The sequence below is a fragment of the Oryctolagus cuniculus genome, chromosome 12 (genome assembly GCF_964237555.1).
Source record: "Oryctolagus cuniculus chromosome 12, mOryCun1.1, whole genome shotgun sequence".
Classification (NCBI taxonomy): domain Eukaryota; kingdom Metazoa; phylum Chordata; class Mammalia; order Lagomorpha; family Leporidae; genus Oryctolagus; species Oryctolagus cuniculus.
The window spans coordinates 90255724-90278082 of NC_091443.1; the positions used below are offsets into that span (position 1 = coordinate 90255724).

General features: G+C 47.5%; 1 protein-coding gene across 3 annotated transcripts in view; it reads left to right on the forward strand.

The window, feature by feature from the left end:
* The window catches only part of IQCH (IQ motif containing H), a 232755-nt gene extending 217830 nt beyond the window's left edge, over window positions 1-14925 (forward strand). For all 3 annotated transcript variants that reach the window (XM_008268850.4, XM_051821802.2, XM_051821803.2), the window contains 3 exons: window positions 3366-3427; window positions 8224-8332; window positions 9365-14925. In XM_008268850.4, the coding sequence (XP_008267072.2) occupies window positions 3366-3427; window positions 8224-8332; window positions 9365-9448 (255 nt within the window). In that variant the 3' untranslated portion in view covers window positions 9449-14925. The remainder of the gene's footprint in view (window positions 1-3365; window positions 3428-8223; window positions 8333-9364) is intronic.
* Window positions 14926-22359: the final 7434 nt, after the last annotated feature.

The following is a 22359-nucleotide window of genomic DNA, read 5'->3' on the forward strand; positions in this document are numbered from 1 at the left end:
GAGACCAGGGTCATCCAGAATTACTTAGAATATCTGATGACATTTTGCACCTTGTAAGATATTGTCACATATTTTGTCTTGTTCCAGGAATGACTTTGAAAGGTGGATATTATTTAGATTGTTATAAGTAAAGAAGTTGAAGCTTAAAAGGTTAAGTCAGTTTGCAAGTTTATATAGCAAAAAGCATTTATTATGCTGATATGTGCTTTCTCTTTAAATTCTTATTTATTTATTTTCATTTGTTTGAGAGACACAGAACTCCCATTTGCTGGTTCACTCCCCAAATGCCCACAATGGCCAGGTCTGGGCTGGGCTGGGACCTAAAGCTGGGAGCTGGGAACTTAATCCAGATCTAGCAGATGGGTGGCCGGTACGCAATTTCTCAGGTCTTCACCACCCTCTGGGGTCTGGGAATTGGGAGTAGAGCCAGTGCTCAAAGCTAGGCACTTGGATATGGAGGCAGATTTCCCAAGCGGCATTTTTTAAAAGATTTTATCTATTTATTTGAGAGGCAGAGCTACAGACAGAGGGGGAGCCAGAGAGAGAGACAGGTCTTTCATCCGCTGGGTCACTCCCCAAAGAGTCGCAACAGCTGGAACTGGGCCAATCTGAAGCCAGCAGCCAGGAGCTTCTTCCAGGTCTCCACGTGGGTGCAGGGGCCCAAATACTTGAACCATCTTCTACTGTTTTCCCAGGCCATAGCAGAGAACTGGTTCAGAAGAGCAGCCTGGACAAGAACCGGCGCCCACATGGGATGCCAGAGCCACAGGCGGAGGCTTAACCTACTGTGCCACAGCGCCGCCCCCCACCTCTAAGATTGGTGCAGTCTTAGCCATTGCGCCAAGTGCCCACCCCTGTCGTGGTGCCTTCTAATAACTAGCCTGAGAAGAATCTTGTACAAGAGCAAACTTCACCACGGTGGAAGGGGGAGAAGGCGAATGAGGCCACAGAGCCCTGTGACCTTCGACACTACCTGGGGAAGCAGGCCTGAGTAGGCTCCAGCGGGTAGGCCTCCAGCAGCCAGGAACACAGCAGCAAGGTTGGACCTACCTGGCGGACACGAAGCCAACGTGGGGTTCACTCCGATGAGCTGCCTACGTGTAGATGTTCACGTCTCTCACATGTGACATCCAATACTGAGTTTTTTTTTTTTTTTTTTTTTTGTGGTATTAAGGAAAACCAACTCTGGGTGAGTCTTTCACTCCTATACTTCTCTCTGGATGGAAGCTAAGGAGATTCCAGGTCACATTTCGTGGAGAGTCATAAATCTCCTGCCAACCCTAGACCTCTCCTTCTCAGCGTGAAGCCCCCTAATGCTCTCATCAACAGCTATTGTGAAAGCTGGACAAAGGAGTACGAAACAAGAGTCTGAAAGCATTGGAGAGCAACCAAAACAAGGCATGCTGGAGGAACGACAGGCCGTGGGAGAACAGACGTGGAAGACAGGTGCCACGTTCAGCCCAGGTTTCGCTTTGCAGACATTCCCATGCCATGTTGGGCGATAGATCTGAGCAGAACCCATAGTCTTACCGGGCTGAGGAGGTGGAGCCTGGAGTTCAGAACTCTCAAGTTGTTCGGGACTTGATCGCCAAAACCCTGGAGCGAGGGTGATCAAAGGGGAGAAGCCCCCACCTGTGCACAGGTGCCATTTAAGTCACCGCTGGACGCCTGTCTGTGGAGGAAGAGCAGCTCCAGGCAACAAGAAATTCAGTGGGGCAGGCAGGTGGCACTGTGGGGTAGCCACAGCTTGGGACGCCTGCGTCCACGGCAGGGGGCCTGGCTCAAGGGCCAGCTACTCTGTGCCTCTGATCCAGCTTCCTGCCAAGGCACCCAGGAGGAAGCATATGACGGCCCAAGGACTTCAGTTCCTGCCACCCACACGGGAGACCCGGATGGAGTTCCTGGCTCCTGTCTTTAGCCTAGCTTACCCCTAGCTGTCGCAAGCATTTGAGGGGTGAACCAGCAGGTGGAAGATCTCTTCTTTCTCTGTCACTCTGCCTTCGAAATAAGTAAATAAATCTTAAAAATAAAAATAAATAAATAAAGCCCCCACTGGGCATGCCCACATCTCATATCCAAATGCCCAAGTTTAAGCCCCAGCTCTCCTTTCCATTCTCCCTTCCAGCTAATGTGTATTCTGGGAGGTACTCGGGCCCCTGCCACCAAAGCAGGAGACCAAGATGGAGTACAGCTTGGTCCAGCCCTGGCAGTTGTGGCCATTTGGGAAGTGAACAGCTGATAGAAGCTCTCTCCCTGTGTGTGTGTGTGTGTGTGTGTGTGTGTCTCCTTCTCTCTGTCACTCTGCCTTACAAATAGATAAACTTAAAAAAAAAAAGCCCCATGTAATAAAGACTTTATTGAACAAAGAGAGAACTGGGCAGATGGGCAGATGTTATAATCTGCTCAGAAGAGAATCCAAAAGCAGACATCTTCACAGATAAGGGATCTTGAAGCCGGTGGAGAGAAGACACGTTTTCTACAAGGGGAGCTAAGGAGGGGAACCACCTGTATCAGCCTGGATGGACTGCGTCCACCAGTTGCCTGCACCTCACAGAATTGTATCCTGCCTCTCATAAAATGAAGCTGACAAGGTAGTGGGGTGAGCTATAGAGAACACACAGTTTTCCACTGATGTGCAATGGAAACAAATTGCTTCCCTGTCTTTTTACCCCTTGGACTTACAACAGCAGCTTTCCAGGGCCGGCGCTGTGGTGTAGCGGGAAAAGCCGCCGCCTGCAGTGCCAGCATCCCATATGGGCGCTGGTTTGAGTCCCGGCTGCTCCACTTCTGATCCAGCTCTCTGCTATGGCCTGGGAAAGCAGTGGAAGATGGCCCAAGTCCTTGGACCCCTGCACCCACGTGGGAGACCCGAAAGAAGCTCCTGGCTCCTGGCTTCGGATTGGCTCAGCTCCGACCATTGCAGCCATCTGGGGAGTGAATCAGCGGATGGAAGATCTCTCTCTCTCTCTCTCTGCCTCTCTGTAACCCTTTCAAATAAATAAATAAATATAAAGAAAAAAAAAAAACAGCAGCTTTCCGATTCTGACGTGGAAGAGACTCACCCAGGCCATGAGCTAAAGGGCACGTTCCCTTCCCAGGACTCTGAGCTGGCTGACGCCCACGGAAGTGCCTGGTCCACAGGCACTCAGATGAGCCTGACGCAGGGGTTCTGAGAGTCCCTCCGAGCGCTGTCCCACTGCGCACCTGCTGCACACGCCGGAGGCAGCCTTTCCCAATGTCCTCCTGACAATACGCGAAGGTTGCTCGAGATGGCGACTCAAATCCGTTTTCGTGGTCTTTGTGGAGTCACCTCTTTTTTCCCTTGGTTTCCAAGGTAATACACTATTTCTGCTTCTATTTCACAGGACAGACAAGGAACTATTTTTATATTATATGAGCACCTGAAGAGAGACAAGCTGGGAATGCTGTGAGTATGAAAGGTGTCCATGAGATAGAATAAGCTAAGAAGACAGACTAGAACAATCAACAACAACAAAGGCGCTTCTCCTGGGTCTTAGCATGCTGGCTTCTTGGAAGCCTATCTGGTTTGATTTAGATCTTCAGGTATTTCACACAGATGACTTTATTTTTTTTTATCTTTTATTTAATGAATATAAATTTCCAAAGTACGACTCATGGGTTACAATGGCTTCCCCCCCATACCATCCCTCCCACCCGCAACCCTCCCCTTTCCCACTCCCTCTCCCCTTCCATTCACATCAAGATTCATTTTCGATTATCACACAGATGACTTTAGATGTGCCCATGGGAGTTTGTAAATGTAGTTGACGTGTCATATCATCCAGCACTGACGGGGAAAGAGTTTAGCGTTAACAACACGCTATGTGCCAACCCAGACCCACACACGACACAGCCAACCTGATTGGCAGGGACCCGATTCAGATGTCCCGACCACAAAGGCACCTGTCATTCTGGCAGCTTAGAAAAGTGCTGCTGTGTCTTGGGAGAACGTCCCCCCCCCCCAAAAAAAAAAGGCCTTCTGAGGTCCGGCACAGGCTGGCTGTTGTGCAGGGCTGGCAAACCTGTCTCCCCCGCTCAGACTCAGAATCAGAGTCACAGCTCTGAGGGCTCTCTTACGTGGTTTCCTACTGTGCACTCACTGGTCCCTTCGGTTCATCTTAACCAGGGAAAGTGCCTCTGCCCTCTGTTCCTCTCCCTTCTTTTTTTTTTTTTTTTTTTTTTTTTTTTTTTTTTTTTTTTTTTTTGACAGGCAGAGTGGACAGTGAGAGAGAGAGACAGAGAGAAAGGTCTTCCTTTGCCGTTGGTTCACCCTCCAATGGCCGCCGCGGCCAGCGCGCTGTGGCCGGCGCACCGCGCTGATCCGATGGCAGGAGCCAGGTACTTCTCCTGGTCTCCCATGGGGTGCAGGGCCCAAGGACCTGGGCCATCCTCCACTGCACTCCCGGGCCACAGCAGAGAGCTGGCCTGGAAGAGGGGCAACCGGGACAGAATCCGGCGCCCCAACCGGGACTAGAACCCGGTGTGCTGGCGCCGCAAGGTGGAGGATTAGCCTAGTGAGCCGCGGCGCCGGCTGTTCCTCTCCCTTCTAACGTCTACAGCAGTATAGACCTCATGACCTCACACTCATACACACAGACCTGGTCACGTAGGAATTACCCAAGAGCCAGCCAATTCCCCTACTCAGCATGGTGTCCTGCGCAGCCTCAGTTCTCTCCGCCATGGTCACTGGGCAGTCTCTTGGTCCAGAAAGGGGCCTCATGAAGTCAAGCAAACCATCCAACAGACCTCGGCTCCTCTATGCAGAATATAGTCCTTTGTTTTACCAAGGCACTATCAGTGACGACAGCACCGTTAGCACAGGGATGCCCTCTCCGATCCTTCTGAACTTGGGCAGGTGTTTTGACTTCCTTCCCCTTGGGAGGTGGAGTGTGGCGCCACTCCGATCCAGCACTGCGCCCTTAATGCCTCCCTCCACCGGGGAAGAAGAGAAGCTGGCTGTTTGAGTCCTCCCTCCAGCCCCAGCCTCTTCCCAGGACCCCAGAAACCTACAGAAATTTACTGAGTCTTGTTAAGAGAGTGTCTTCATTAGGGACCCGCGCCACCCTTGTGTTCCACTCCCACAACAGCACTGGAAACGAGGCCTCCGTCCATCAGCACCAGCAGGCACGAGTTCATCTTCTTTCCCCCAGGGGTTCCCAATCAGAAGGACCACAGAGCCAAGGGCAGCTCTGGGCATGTGCAGGGAGGGAGCTGCCCTTTGCTTCCCGGGGATGTCCGCCCCTCAGCTCCCTCCCTGCCCTGAGCCCTAGACTTACCTACCAGAAAAAGCTGGAAGCATTTAATCACCTGTGCCAGGGACAGTTCTGCACTGATCCAAACAGGAAAATCCTGGCCCTCAAGAAGCTGATGTGGCAGTGGACTGGACACACGACGGGGCTTCAAAATGTTCATGGGAGAATGGGACCAAATTTTCCATGTGAATTTTCTATGGACTTGTACAGGAATCAGGCAATTATAGTCTGACATGTCAGCTGCCCGTAAGCCAGGGACACACAGCAGCCGCTCATGGGCAGTTGGAAGGCAGAGATGAAATACCTGGCATTCCACGCTCCCCAAGCATGGCAGCGTCGTGCCAGCTCTGTCCAGGACACGGGCCACCCGACGGCTTACTGGGACGAGGCAAAACAACCAGCCAACTGCGTTTGAAGTCGGCAAACTCATATGAAATTTGCGTTTTCCAGAGTGTGGGTCTCACTAAGGATTAAAGATTCAATATCCAAGTATGCAAGGGGACTTCAAAATGTGGCAAACTGAAATGGCAGGTTTGGGGCAAACTTCTTTTTTAAATCTTAGGACCTGCCTTGTGGTGCATCGGGTTAAGCTGCCCCTTGCAATGCCAGCACCCCCTGTGAGTCCCGGCTGTTCTTCCTGTCCATCTTCCTGCTAATGCACCTGGGAAAGTGGCAGAAGACAACCCAAGCACCAGAGCCCCCTGCCGCCAACATGAGAGATCAGGATGGAGTTCCTGGCTCCTGGCCTAACCTGGCCCAGTCCTGGCTGCTGCAGCCATCTGGGGAGTGGGCCAGTGGGTGAAAGATATCTCTCCCCCCACCCCTACTCACTGTCACTCTGCCTGTCAAATAAATAAATAAATCTTTTGAAAGATTATTTAAATCCATGCATAGTTTTTTCTCATAATATGCATTTTCCATAAACATTTCTGAAGACCCCTTGTACATCTAAGCTCAGGCACTCAAACAAATATGTTGGCGAAGTACAAGAATCAGAGATCCGAATGCAAAGAGACGGACTCTGTCACCAGCCAAAATGCAAGGTGAACAGCAAAGGGCAAGGCAGGCCAAGGCTGGGACTGAACGAAGCTTCGTGCTCAGGGGGTGTGGCTGGGAGGAGCCAGCTCCATTCAGGTGATGGAAAAGGAGCAGGCAGGCAGGCCAAACGCAGGACCCGGGAGCTGGGTGCCTGGAGACCACCTCCGTGGTGAAACTGTTGATTTGGATGTCCGTATCCTGTGTAGCAATGCCTGGGCTCAAAGCCTGCTTCTGCTCCTGACTCCAGCTCCCTGCTAACGTGCACAGTGGAGGCAGCAGGCTATGGCTCCACCACTCACTAGGAAGCCAGGATGGGGTCACAGGCTCGCAGGCATTTGAGAAGTAAACCAGTACATGGGGGTCCTGCCCGTCTCTCTTCCACAGCTCTTTCTCTGTCTCTCCAGCTCTCAAATAAAGAAAAATCTTTCTTAAAAAAAATAAATAAAGAAGGACTCAGGGTCTAATACACACTGACCCCAAGGCAATATGAAATGCAGATCAGTTTTTTAGAGCACTGTCCCTGACATTGGCTTTGGCTCTTATTTATTTTCTTAAACGAACGAAGATCAACGTCAGCGGTTCTAAAGGGGGGGCCATCCTTGGATTTTCGGAAATGAAACTCAAAGAGTTCCGAAGCACTGACCTAAGTCCAATTCCTTCATTTCAGAAAAAAGGAGTGGAAGACCAGAGAGCTTAAGCAACTGCACCCAGTCAATGGCAATGACCAAGCCCTGCTTTCCCCTAAAGATAAGGCTGGGGAGCTTTGGTCCCAGCCTGACCCCAAGAGCAAAGCCCTTGAGGCTAAAAGGTCTAAGCCTTAGACTTGAAGATAACAACTGGGAAAGAAGTAATCTCTTTTTTTTTTTTTTTTTTTTTTTTTTTTTTTTTTTTTGCAGTTGCCTTAAAGAACGTCTCTTTAGGTTCCCCCTCTCTGGACAGAACAATTGTTTAGAACATTAACCAGTTCATCTATTTTTTTTTTTAATTCCCTGAAGTTGTGTTGCCAAGTTCAAACTCACATCTAGTTGTTTCTCTGGCCACAGTCAAATGCTACAGGAAAGTTGATGAGCTGTTTCTGAAACTCTTTTTTTTATTAAGATTTATTTATTTATTTATTTGAGAGTGAGAGAAAGAGGGAGAGAGAGAGAGAGGAAGCGAGAGATTTTCCATCCTCTGATATCATTGCTCAAATGCCCCCAATAGCCAGGGCTGGGCCAGGCTGGCGTCAGGAGCCAGGCGCTCCAGCCAGATCTCCCAAGTGAGTGGCAGGAACTCGGATGCTTGGACCATAACCTGCTGCCCCCTAGAAGCATTAGCAGGAAGCTGGATCAGAAGCAGAGCAGCCAGCACTCCAATATGACATTCTATTGTCCCCCATCAGCGGCTTAACCCACTGCGTCTCAACCCCGGCCCCTAAGAATCTTCTGAAGAATGGTGTCCAAGCTTTTTAAAGACGACTGCTCTAGGACTCACGTGGGCCACTCCCCACGCAGCAGGAATCATCTGTGCTCAGGAGACAGCAAATGAGCCCCAGTATCCAGAACACCGGGATGCAGGTATCACCAAAGACGAGGAAATTGTTGGGCCTGAACGGCACTTAGCAACAGCCGTCTGCCTGATTAAACAATTCTACACGTGTGCTAGCTCAATAGTAGCCTTTTGCTGGAAACGACTGAACCTATTGCAGATTTCTGCTAAGTTGATTAATAAAAAATATTTATTACGCAAATCCTTTTTGTTGACAAGTTAAAATGGAGCCTCATCTTTCATATCTCCCTGAAGATTGCCACCTTGTGAGATTGAAAATACTCATTAAATTCCATCAGCAGACAGGCACAAAGGCGAGGGTGATTGTTTTTAAGCAAGTGAGGGGAATCGTGGGTAAACTCATTTGTTTGGATATCATTAACAGAACAATCGGCGTGGATCTCCAGGGGGTCCTCACGACCTTTGCTCGCCATCTCTTCATCATCCATCAAGAAATATCAGCACCTAATATGCAAGGCGAGACCAATTTTAAGGTGAGGTGTTAATTAACTAACGATCCTGGTTAATTTCTTTACAAGGGCTGAAAATACCTCATGCTGTATTGTAAACAAGTGCTAAACCATCTTCTTGTGTTTTTGTGTGTGTGTGTGTGTGTGTTTGTGTGTTTTTGTTTTTTGTAAGCAGTTCATATTTTACCCTGTGCAGGGTCAATGTGGTAAGGTTCCCACTGAACCCGTTAGTTAAATTTAAATAGTTTGAAACTTTCTCTTTGAAATAGAGTAGACTTGTTTAACTAGCTGCTGCATTCAACCCCCAGCTTGGAAGACAGCTGAGCTCCCTGGTGCTGGAGGTGAGGGGGAAACAGCTCCATGAAACCAAAGCAGAGACTGTCACTCTGAAGCGCCGTGAACACAGTCTCCCTGTGTTTCAGACAAAGCGGGTGTCTGGCTAGTGATGCCTGATGCCTGCAGAGCTCCGGTCTCCAGAGCCCGAGGCTCATGTGTGTTGCAAAGCAGCAGAAGAAAATCCCAGCAGATACGTGGGCTTGCCTTACCCTGTGTCTCCATAGTGGGGCGGATTTTTTAACCGCTGGCCTTTCGAAGCCTCCCAATGGCCTTGAAAGATGTTGGAGCCGTAGGTGGCTGAGTAGCCACCTCCAACCTCTGGAATGCAGGAAGAGGCTCTGCATGGGAGATTGTGAGACCCTGGCTGAATAGAGATGACCACTTGGCATTGACCAGTGAGATCTGAATCTGATTCCCAGCTTGGACTTTCGTTGCTTCTCAATGGATCAAACAACTCTTAAACGCATAGAACATAGAAGCCCAGTATTTTCATTAGTAGGCTGGGTAGACAAAAATTCTAGAAAGGCTTCCAAATTCTCACTCGTCTCGGTGAGGCAGGTAACCAGTAATTTGTGGTTGGGCTCCAGCTGGGGTCCATGCGCGCCATACTTGAGCCGAACTGGTCTAGACCACACCAACTCCACAAAGGAGCCCATGGATGGAGGAGGAGGCTGTCACCGATCCTTAAGTAACGCATATTGTTTCACCGTTCATTTACAGACCCTCATCAGGGACATCGAAAACATTCTAGGAGTGACAGAGGAAAACAAAATGAGATTTAAGGAAGAGCTGCCGCAAGCCTGACAGATGAGCGAGACCTTCCGACTTTGGATCCCAGCCTGGAGCAAAGAAGGGAGATGTTCTTTTCGCTGGGAAAAATAAAATTGAGTGTGTGTGTGTTGGGGGGGGGGGGATTAGTTGGCTTTGTTTGCAAAGAGGTGACTCAGGACAGATTGTAAGATAATTCTTTTTGTAAGAAATTCTTTATTAAGTGATCCTATTTTATTTATTAAACCAAAACAGGCTGGCCCTTTCACTTGAAAGTGTTAAACCATCCCTTCCTTTTCTCAAACTTTAGGAAAAAAAAAAGAACCCGATAAAGGAAAAAAGTTACCATCCTAACTTCTAGATCCTCTTTATAAGCTTCGGGATGGTGGAACTTTTGTTCTTTGTGGCTTACGAAGTTTTCTCCTGTTTCTAGTAGGAATCTATCTTCTGCATTTTAAAAATTGAATGAAAGCATAATCATTGCTATTTGGCAAAACCCAAATATCTTTTTTCCCCAAGGAAATTACATTTACATGAATTTTTAAAGTGATGCTTTCTCGTTCATTGTACCCAGCCACTATTGTTTGCTGTTGTTGCCACATTCGAAAAAGTGGAATAAGCCGACGCCCGGTTCACAAGCGTCAGAATCTATCTAGGTGGCAGTATCCGCTCTTCGTTCGCGATCCTTTGTAACTCAGAGCCTCCTCGCTTGAATAAACACTTGAATCCCCTAGTTCTCTGTTTAATACAGCGGTAGGATTTTTACATGCGGAATTCAACTGTACCTTTCACAGGGCAAATTGTTAAAGATCAGCAATGCTAACACTCTCAGCGTGCACTTCATAACTGCCCCCAAATATTTCTACATCAGCCAGCTTTACTGGAGGTTGAAATACTCAAGGTGTGACCCCCCCAAAACACATCGTTTTAAAGAATTGCCTTTGTGTCTACAAAAATATATGAGTGTGTCGGGGGGTGGGGTGGGGGACGTATGGGTGTTTTTTCTTTAAACCTATGGAATTTCAGTGATTTTCTTTTTAAACTGTGCCTCAGCCACCGGCTAAGAGTTTCTGCAAGCAAATTACCATTTGTGTGTGTGTCAGCGTTTGTTTTGCTATAGTTGGAAATACATTAATTAGCCAGGTTGCCTGCCTGCGCGAGGTAGCACAATGACCTCTTTTTCTGGCCAGCTCTCTCCGAGCCGGACGAGGGGCCCATTGTCCAGACACTTGACGGATAGGAAGCCCTCCTTGCCCATTAGAGCCATGCCTTGGTGGCAGCCAGAGCAACATAAGGTCCAAGAGACTCATTAGTTCACTGGCACAGTCGTGTCCTGGGAGTCAATGGAACCCTCTGTCTCCTTCTGGCTCTCATCTGCTCTGGACTTTAAAAGAAAACTGTCTCCGTTTTGTTCGGCACAGCAGTAGACCATTCACGTGGCGCAAACGCCCGCTGAACAGGACAAAACTGGTAAATCCATCAGGGAAGTTTCGTGTGTGAATTTTGATTAGCACCGTAGAGCCTGAAGCTGCTGGCAGTGGCCACGGGAGTTTGCTCTCCTGGATGGCTTTTTAAAAAAAAAATTTAAACCCACGTGCTTGGTTTCTCAAACAATGGCCAGTTGCTTCTTTGCCTCATCATTAACATACCCCCACAGAATGCCTGTTTTCAAGTTCTGGGCCTTATAAGATTATCTAGCTAAAATCCTACCCACGGCTTCAGAGGGAAAGGCGAAAAATGGGTCTAATAAAACAGCCACTTCAAGTAATTAAGGGGAAGAAGCCAGAGGACCAGATTAAATTAGTGAAATGTTTTAATTACAGAGCATCTGAGAAGAAGCATAGTCCGTTATCTTTTAACACACGTGTGTTACAGAGATACCGTGCGACTGGCCAGCTAAGCTAAGCTTGAGAAAGGAATCACTTATCCCTGGACAGCGCATGAAACTGTCAGAATGAACCAAGCTGCTGCGATCCCAAACAGGAAACGGAATCTGGGTGGGTAAGAGGATTCTGGGGAAAGGATGTGTAAGTTAAGCAGAGAGCAGAGCTGTCCAATCGTGAGCGAACAATGAATGGCCCATGGTTTAATGTGGAATGTTTGCAATGGTTGGAGAAGCAAACTGTACTAACCAGTTAGAATAACTTTGTCCGGCAATTGTCTCCCTTAATTCATTGCCGAAGCGATACGAACCTTAAAGAAGTTAGATAAGATTAAGTGGCAGGAACCTGTGCTGTCTTACTTGCCAGTCTGCTATATGCTTATGTTTCCCGTTTATCGAACATTTACCAGGGGCTAGGTATGTACTGCACTACGGGCTTTCTCATTGCTATTTGATTGCAGCTTTCCAACAACTCCAGGTGTGTGGATACTGCTATCCTTATTGTATGTATAAGAAAAAATCACCCTGTGGCTCCGGCTAAGTGAAAAGAAGTTTTTGACTTGCTCTCTTTTACCACAACTTCTAGCAAGCACGCGAAGTGGAAGGCTCAGCGTCGCCCGCCACAGAACATAAGGGTTCTTTACTCCTTTCTAAGAGTCCCTAGGACGTTGCATAAAATATAGAAATTTGCACACACGTCCTGCAAAGGAAATAAACTTGTACAGGTGACAGCATCACAAGACGTCATAATTATGTGATCGAAGAAATCCGGAGAAGAAAAAACGGTGAGAATGGAATTCTATGGCGATGGATGCGTAAGACCACAATGGAAAACCCAAGACAGAAGGCGCAGGAGAGTTTAGAAGTCACGGTCCGTGGTTCTGAGAGACGGATAGGAGGTCAAGAAACCCTAGAAGGGTTAAGAATGGGCTTCCAACCACAAAATGTGGAATAACCAGAGAGGAATTTGGGGAGCACTATTTCAGCAATGGCACCCTAAGAATTGCAAGCATTCTATTTTTCACGTATAACAATATGTATTTTGTGATAAGTAGTAGATTAGTAACCATCTGATGGCTTTAACAATTAATAATCATTTGTGTTCATCTGGCACCTTTCTTGTAAAGACCTCAAAGCACTTTGCATTTATTGTCTCCTTAATTCCCAACACTGTCCGTGTGGGGAAGGTAACAAGTATTGTAACATTTAAATGTTTTTCTTTCAGAATTTCTCAAGCATACGTGAATTATTTTTTCCAAAAATGTAAATTCTCATTAGTTTTATTTTGCTGTTGCTTTGACTTCGGTGTGCATAACAAATGTGTTCAATCCCTTCAAGGTGTTGCTACTAATCATGGTAAATCTGATCATGTGAGGGTGGAGATTGGGGGAAGGGGTGAGAATTAGGCTTTGCTTTCCTCCCAGAAGGAGCTTGGTGGGATCATTGTGAGGGCATGTAGAAGGTGCTGTGGTTCTTCCACACGTTTTATACGTCTCCTTCCTTCCCCAAGGTGTGTCACGGGAAGGTCAGCACTATACCTAAGAGCCTGAGGCAGGCTGAGCTACTATTTTTTTTAAAAAAGATTTTTATTTATTTATTTGAGAGGCAGAGTTACAGACAGAGACAAGGACACACAGAGAGAGAGAGGTCTTCCATCTGTTGGTTCACTCCCCAAATGACCTCAACAGCTGGAGCTGAACCGACCCAAAGCCAGGAGCCAGGAGCTCCTTCCAGGTCTCCCATGAGGGTGCAGGGGCCCAATGACTTGGGCCATCTTCCAATGCTTTCCCAGGCTCATTAGCAGGGAGCTGGATTGGAAGAGGAGCAGTCAGGACATGAACCAGCACCCACATGGGATGCCGGAGCCACAGGCAGAGGCTTGATACACTGCACCACAGCACCGGCCCCTGAGCTACTATTTATACGATTGCTTTAGTAAGGCGTTCAGCAAACATGAGGCAGGGACATTCTGTTAAGATCACACCCCAAATGACCACAGAACACTAAGGTGAGAAGCCTAAGTCCACAGGCCTCCCTCCCCCCTCCCCTCTCCCCCTCCCACCCTGCATCTGGTCACAACTCTTTCAAGTTTCTAACTAGAAAAACCAGCAGCAAATAAGAGCTGCTCCTTGGGGAAGCAGAAAAGATAGATGGGCCACCGTGGGGAGAGTTTCAGAGATGAAGCACTCTGCATAAACGTGTAAGTATTCTGATCACCTTGCTACTTCCAAGGGAAGTGCTAAGTTTAAAATATGACTCTACACTTCCAGAAAAACCCCTCCAGAACCGCGTACATACTTTATTTTTCAGTCCAACAATCGAACTCGTGGTTATGAAACTTCGTTTGCACTTGATGGAGGGCCTTGGCTTTTATTGGTTTTAAACTGCTGGTTTCTGGGGTATTTATGTAAATGAGCGAAAGATACCAAAACTGTAAATAATAAGCTTGTCCCTGCTGTTTAAAAATCTGTTGGCTAAACACAACTTTTGTTTTATTAGAAGAGGACCCTAAACATAGCACAGAAAAAAAACGCAGCTTTGGCATCTGTGAATAAATTAGGTTTTGGGGTTTTTTTGGGTTGTTGTCTTTGTTGTTTTTTGCATGGCATTTTTCCCTCAAGCATTTTCTTTCTTTTTTTTTTTTTTTTAAGATGTATTTATTTATTTGAAAGACAGAGTTACAGAGAGGCAGAGGCAGAAAGAGGCAGAGAGAGAGACAGATCTTTCAACTGCTGGTTCACTCCCCAGATGGCCGCAACGGCTGGAGCTGCACTGGTCCGAAGCCAGGAGCCAGGAGCTGCCTCGTGGTCTCCCACACGAGTGCAGGAGCCCAAGGACTTGGGCCATCTTCTACTGCTTTCCCAGTCTATAGCAGAGAGCTGGATTGGAAGTGGCGCAGCCGGGACTCCAACCAGCGCCCATGTGGGAGGCCGGCACTGCAGGCGGCGGCTTTGCCTGCTATGCCACAGCGCCAGCCCTCAAGCATTTTCTTAGCATTCTGTAAACATTTTGTGTCACTTCTACAGTTGTCACTGTATAGATCTGTGTGTCACCATACACTCATGCAGGACACAGAAAAATGAGAGGGAGATAAGTAAAATGTTACATTTTAAGATTTTTTTTAATTTAACAAATTGCTGTAAAGTCTACCAGATGGCTAACTACAGCTCCCAGAAATAAAAGACCACACTCAAGTTTCTTGCAATTGCCTCATAGGGAATGTGATGAAATCATGGTCCCAAACTGTGACAGCAAAATAGCAGAGCTTCCATTGGCTGCAAGGTAAACTCCAAAGTCAAATAAAAAAATAGGGCCGGCGCTGCAGCTCACTTGGCTAATCCTCCACCTGCGGCGCTGGCACCACAGGTTCTAGTCCTGGTTGGGGCACTGGTTCTGTCCCAGTTGCTCCTCTTCCAGTCCAGCTCTCTGCTGTGGCCCAGGAAGGCAGTGGAGGATGGCCCAAGTCCTTGGGCCCTACACCCGCATGGGAGACCGGGAGGAAGCACCTGGCTCCTGGCTTCGGATCATGGCGGCCATTTGGGGGGGTGAACCAACAGAAGGAAGGCCTATCTCTCTGTCTCTCTCTCCACTGTCTAACTCTGCCTGTCCAAAAACAAAACAAAACAAAACACGGTTCCATTAAAGATTCATGCTGCTGTACTTCCCAGCAGAGGACACAAAATATTTGCTTTGCAAGCCCTGACAAACTCAAAATTATCTACACACACTCTATAAAAAATTTATTTATTTATTTGAAAGAGTTACAGAGAGACAGAGAATCTTCCATCCTCTAGTTCACTCCCCTGGGTTGGCAGAAATGGCCAGGACTGGTCCAGACCAAAGCCAGGAGCCTCTCTGGGTCTCCCATGTGGGTGCAGAGGCCCAGACACTTGGATCATCCTCTACTGCTGTCCCAGGCCATAGCAGGGAGCAGGATGGGAAGTGGAGCAGCCAGGACTTTAACCTGTGCCCATATGGGATGCTGTTGTCCCAGGCAGCAGCTTTTCCTATTTGCCACAGCACCGGCCCCTAAGCACACACTCTTTAATTCTGGGTTCCATTTACAATACTTTTCCACTTGTTTTCTTGTTTGTTTTTACTTGAATATTTATAACCACATTCCTAAGCCATAAAAGAATTAGATCATTTGCGGGGCCGGTGCTGTGGCATAGTGGGTTAAGCATCTGCCTGCAGCACCAGCATCCCATATGGGCACGGGGTTCTTGTCCTGGCTGCTCCTCCTCTGATCAAGCTCCCGGCTATGGCCTGGGAAAGCAGTAGAAGATGGCCCAAGTACTTGGGCTCCTGCACCCATGTGGGTGATCCAGGAGAAGCTCCTGGCTCCTGGCTTCAGCTCGACCCAGCTCTGGCCATTGTGGCCATTTGGGGAGTGAACCAGCAGATGGAAGCCCTCTCTCTCTGTCTATTCCTCTCTCTCTGTAACTCTGCCTTTCAAGTAAATAAATATTAAAAAAAAAAAAAGAATTATACTATTTGCAATAATAGTGAACACTCAGAGGGTTTAGATGTCCAATAATAGGGCAGTGCTGTTAAAATATGGAATCTCTTGTGGCAGGCATTTGGCATAGTAGTTGAGACACCACTTGGGACGCCCACATCTGGTATCAGAGTGCCTGGGTTCAAGCCCCAGCTTCGCTCCTGATTCCAGTGTCCTGCTAATGTGTACCCTGGGAGGTGGCAGATTGTGGCTCAAAAGGTTGTGGGATGCTCATATTCTGATTGAGCTCCTGGTTCCTGGCTTTGACGTAGCCCAGCCCTGGCTACTGTGGGCATTTGGGGAATGAACGAGCAGATGAGAAATGTCTGTCTGTTTCTTTCTCTAACTCTCAAATAAATAAAAGCTTTTTAAAGTAAAAATGAAGACCTGTACAGGCACTTGAAGAGTCGTATGTGGAACAGGTGTCTGGCGGAGAGGTTAAGCTGTCACCTGGGAGGCTCCCAGTCTTTCCTGGAATGGCTGGGTTCAGGTCCCAACTCTGCTCTCCATTCCAGCTCCCTGCTAATGTGCACGCTGGGAGGCAGAAGACGGCTCAAGTCCCTGGGTCCACAACCCCATGAGGGAGACCTGGATTGAATTCCTGCTTCCTGGATTTGGCCTGATCCAGCCCTGGCTGTTCAAACATTTGAGGAGTTGAACCAGTGGATGGGAAATTGCTCTCAGTCTCTGTATCACCACCTTTCAAATAAGCTAGAAATAATAAATAATAAATAAATAATTTATTATTACACCTACCATGGAATCCAGCCATCCCACTCCTCAATATTTACCCAAGAAAAGAAAGCATATGTCCACATAGAGGCTTGGTGAATGTCCATTGCAACTCTATAATAGCCAAAAAAATCCCAATGTCCATTGATAGATGAATGGATGTATCATAAATCAAAGGCTGTACTCTTTGATTTCAAGCAACAAGCCAAATATACTGTTCATATCTTTGAACTTTGGCAAAAGTATACCGCGATTGAATACACCAATTTTAAAATACCACATTGAAGATTATACAATGGACAATCACTTCAAAATGTCCAATCTCCTCTGGACAAATCAAAGTTGAATTCAGTTCACACTGGACTCTTTTTCCCTACTGCAATTGTGTTTTCCTGATTAAAATATGACCTTACGACTTTAATTAGTATATGGTCTTGTTTATTCTTTTTTAAAAAATTTGCTGGGGGCCAGTGCTGTGGCGTATTACATTAAGCCTCCGGCATCCCATACGGGCTCCGCTTCATGTCCCGGCTGCTCTGCTTCCAGTCCAGCTCCCTGCTAATGCACCCGGGAAGGCAGTAGAGGACAACGGCAATAGTGCAGTCAAGGAGGGAATTTCTGTCAATACATGCAGATTCTGAATGTCAATAGTCTTTGAAAAACCTGGCTTTTTATAAAATTTAAAAAAAAATTTTTAATTACTTTGTTTGCAAGGCAAGAGACAAGAGACAAGAGACAGGCAGACAGACAGACAGATCTCCCGTCTGCTGGCTTGTGTCCCAAATGTCTGCAATACCCAGCACTGGGTCTGGCTGAAGAGAGGACCTGGGCTCTGCCTGAGCACTGCCTGCGCCATCCCCTACTGCTGCCCAGGGTGTATGTTAGCAGGCAGCTGGAATCAGGACAAGAACCCAGGCCCTCAGACAGGGCATGTGGGTGTCGCAAGCATCGCCTTAGCCATGACACCAGACAGCTGGCAGTATAGTTTTAAAATCATGCATTATAAGAATATGCTAGGCCGGCGCCGTGGCTCACTAGGCTAATCCTCCGCCTTGTGGCGCCGGCACACCGGGTTCTAGTCCTGGTCGGGGCACCAGATTCTGTCCCGGTTGCCCCTCTTCCAGGCCAGCTCTCTGCTGTGGCCAGGGAGTGCAGTGGAGGATGGCCCAAGTGTTTGGGCCCTGCACCCCATGGGAGACCAGGAGAAGCACCTGGCTCCTGCCATCGGATCAGCGCAGTGCGCCGGCCGCGGCGGCCATTGGAGGGTGAACCAACAGTAAAGGAAGACCTTTCTCTCTGTCTCTCTCTCACTGTCCACTCTGCCTGTAAAAAATAAATAAATAAATAAATAAAAATAAAAAATGCTAAAAGGAAATGAAACAACATTTAGTTCTGATTAAATAAACATTTTAAAACACGGAAACTGTTACTCCAGTTTTGACTTTTAAAAAAACGTGTGCATACACATGTAATGTGCACTCACACCCAAGACTGTAAAGATAGCCCCCAAAGTAAAAGCAGTGTTACTTCTCTTTCCCAAAAGATTATTTATTTATGCAAAAGGCAGAGCAAGAGAGAGAGGAGGAGAGACAGAGAGAAAGATACCTTTCCTCCACTGGTTTACTCCCCAAACGGCCACAACAGCCAAATCTGGGCCAGGCTGAAGGCAGGAGCCAGGAATCTATCCTGGTCTCCCATAGGGGCCAAGCCCTCGGGACGTCATGCACTGCCTTCCCAGGTGCTCGAGCAGGAAGCAGAGTCAGAAGCAGCGTAGCCGGGACTCGAACCAGCACTTCCATAGGTGACGCTGGCGTTGAAACCTGCAGCTGAACCTGCTGTCTACAACACAGCTCCTGATTACTCCCTAATGACAGAATTTATTTTTCTTTCTGAATTTTCTACTTTATAATGAACCTGTTTTTAATTAACGGGTCAAGTAAAACAAAAATCTAATGGGATGGAAGAGGTTGGGAGAGAGCAACACGTGGCTGTATAGTCTTTGTTGTAAGTTCTGCTATCCAAAGTGACAATGAACTTCGGGATAAGGCCAGGAATGATGTCACCGCCTCCCTTCCCCAGGCTCCTAAAGCTGCCATCAGACACAAATGGCAAGTCCCTCAGCCCTGTGGGCCGGCTGTTTTCACGCAAAGTCTAATATCCTTAGTGTGAATATTCTAGAATGCACACCAGACCATGGCTTGATCGCTATTCCCACTCAAGAAAACGTGAATGCATAAAAGTGTGAATGTCCTCCCTCATCTGCAAATGTTTGGGAGGACAGACTGGCGGTTATCTGGCATTTGTACTGTTCAAAATGGGTAGCGGATACACAGGGCATCCATTTTGGATTTAAATGTGTTAACGGAGCTTTAGCTCCAGCCTGGTCCTTAAGGAACAAGTAATTTCCCTCTCGATTTCTCAGGTTTCTGTTTATTAAAATAATAAAATGGAACTGATATTTAGGCTTCCTCCCAGCTCGAATGCTCTGATTCCATGCCATCATCATCAAAGCGTCAAAAGGGCAACACTGGATTTATCTCTTCTTCTAGTATTCTGTTTGTTAGAAACAAGGACGAAAATATTTTGCAAATATGTTGAAGCTTTGCACAGCCTTTTAAGCTCCTGTATCTACTGAATAAAAGAGATGTGATTATTTATTTATTTGAGAGGTAGAGTTTCAGAGAGAGAGAGAGACAGACAGACAGGGAGAAAGTCTTCCATCTGCTGGTTCACTCCCCAAATGACCACAATTGCTTGGAGCTGTGCCAATGTGAAGTCAGGATCCAGGAGCTTCCTCCTGGTCTCCCATGTGAGTGCAGGGGCCCAAGAACTTGAGCCATCTTCTACTGCTCTCCCAGGCCAAAGCAGAGAGCTGGACCGCAAGAGAAGCAGCCAAGACACTGGCGCCCATATGGGATGCCAGCACTACAGTCAGAGGCTTAGTCTACTAAGCCACAGTGCTGTTCCCAAGAGCTGTGATTATTTTAATTTGAGAGGCAGATAGAGATTCCATCCCCTGGTTCACTCCCCTGATGTTTCAAAGGCCCAGGCTAGGTCAGGACAAAGCCAGGAGACCAGAACTCTGTCCAGGTCTCCCATGTGAGTGGTGGGGACCCAACTACATGAGTTATCACTGCTGCCTCCCAGGATCCGCATTAGCAGGAAGATAAGAGTCAGGCGCCAGAGCCGGGTATCAAACCAGTGCACTCTAATATGGGACATGAGCATCTTAGCTGCTATGCTGAACTTCTGCATCAAAAACAGCAGTGGGGGCTGGCACTGTGGTGTAGCAGACGGAGCCACCTTCTGCAGTGCTGGCTTCCCATATGGGTGCTGGTTAGAGTCCCGACTGCTCCACTTCCAATCCAGCTCTCTGCTGTGGCCTGAGAAAACAGTGGAAGATGGCCCAAGTCCTTGGGCCCCTGCACCCACATGGGAGACCCAGAGGAAGCTCCTGGTTCCTGGCTTCAGATCAGCACAGCTCCTGCTGTTGTGGCCAATTGAGGAGCGAATCAGTGATGGAAAACCTCTCTGCCTCTGCCTCTCTGTAACTCTGCCTTCAAATAAATAAGTAAATCTTAAAAAAAAAAAAAAAGGCCGTGATTTGATTTTAAATGATTTTAAAAAGTACTGTGTGCCGGCGCCGCGGCTCAATAGGCTAATCCTCCACCTAGCGGTGCCGGCACACCGGGTTCTAGTCCCGGTCCGGGTGCCGGATTCTTTCCCAGTTGCCCCTCTTCCAGGCCAGCTCTCTGCTGTGGCCCGGGGAAGGCAGTGAAGGATGGCCCAAGTGCTTGGGCCCTGCACCAGCATGGGAGACCAGGAGAAGCACCTGGCTCCTGCCTTTGGATTAGCATGGTATGCCGGCCGCAGCGTGCCAGCCATGGCGGCCACTGAGGGGTGAACCAACGGCAAAAGGAAGACCTTTCTCTCTGTCTCTCTCTCTCTCACTGTCTAACTCTGCCTGTCAAAAAAAAAAAAATTTAAAAAAAACTATTGTGTAAGTTTAAAATACAAGGGTACTTCAGTTTGAAAAAAATGAAATTAAAAGATAAATTTCTCTATAAAATTTTTTGAAATCAGTGTAGTTTTTCCATAGTATATATTTCAATGAACTTTTCATGCAAAGACTTCTTTTCTTACCCAAATGTTTTGCACCAAATTTGACTTATCTTTTAATTTCTTGAGCTCTTAATTATTGCTAATCAAATAAAGTAATGGAAACTTTTTTAAAGATTTATTTATTTATTTGAAAGAGTTACACAGAGAGAGCTAGAGACAGAGAGAGAGGTCTTCCATCCGATGGTTCACTCGCCAATTGGCCACAACGGCCGGAGCTGTGCCGATCCGAAGCCAGGAGCCAGGAGCTTCTTCCAGGTCTCCCACGTGGGTGCAGGGGCCCAAGGACTTGGGCCATCTTCTACTGCTTTCCCAGGCCATAGCAGGGAGCTGGACTGGAGGTGGAGCAGCCAGGACTCGAACCGGCGCCCATGTGGGATGCTGGCACTGCAGGCGGCGGCTTTACCTGCTATACCACAGTGCTGGCCCCAAAATATTTTATTTTGAAAACCTTTAATCTGAACTAATGTAAGGTATACCTTCCTTATGACGAAATTTTGGTGAAATTAGATGATAGAAATAAGAATTCGAAGGAGGTTTAATTGGACATTTTTTGTCCCTGGACAAACCAGAGCATACATTGCTTCTAGTCCCTTTGTAGGGACAAGATGGGGGTGCTGTCTCTGAGGTTTTCTTTCCTTAATTTATGCCTCTACCCCCAAAACGTGGAGACATGTGAGAAAACTTCAAAATAGCTCATGGAAAAATTAAATTACAAAGTAATTTTATTTTGATGCAAAAAAATTTTTTTTAAATCCATGCATACAAAGATTTGAAATAAAAGACAAAAGAAGCTTCTCGTTTAGCTCCGTTTCCCACTAACTTTTTGAAGTGCACCTGGTGCTGTGTGATGTTCCTTCTGTGCTGTAGCAGTGGCCCCTGGAGACCTGCATCCCCGAGAGCCAGGAGGACGTAGGAGCTCTACGGGCACCTCTAGTCCCGCCTACTAAGACATCCTCCTGTGCTGCTGTGTATCCCCGGGCACAGGGACAGCTGACAGGCGCTGCCTTTCACGGAATCGTTCTGATGTGGTGGAGAAGGCTGGCCCAGAGGAGCTGGCAGCAGGAGAGTCCTTTGTGAGGACCACCGAAAGTTATGCCTGAAACTCATCATTGAATTCCATTGCCAGGGCAAGAATCTCTCTCCTCCTTTCGTTCTCACTACCAGCTCAAAAGGCCTTGGCACTAAAACCATGCAAACAAAAATGTACAGATGATAAGCTTTTAAACCTACTTACAACTGTTCTTAAAATTCCATTGTCTTTCATCCTGCCTGCAGGATTTTTAGATTTTTCTATTATTACAGTAGCTATGCCCATCCCACACAACAAAAGGGTCACATCAGCGCGGTGTGCCGGCCGCAGCGCGCTGGCCGCGGTGGCCATTGGAGGGTGAATCAACGGCAAAAGGAAGACTTTCTCTCTGTCTCTCTCTCTCTCTCACTGTCCACTCTGCCTGTCAAAAAATAAAAAAAAAATAAAATAAAAATAAAAAAAATAAAAAATAAAAAATACTCAAAACTTGGGAAAACCAGGCTAGCCTAGGGGAAGAATAAGAAAAAGCAGTAGTTTCTCCACCCCAGTGACGATGTCTGCCAAGGTCTGGGCCTGCACCTGCTGCTACTCTTGCCCAGAGCCCCCACACAACCCTGCCTGGCTCTCGCGCCTGCTGTGTCCAGATCGGGGGCTTTCCCTGCTGCCACCACCATTTCTCTCTA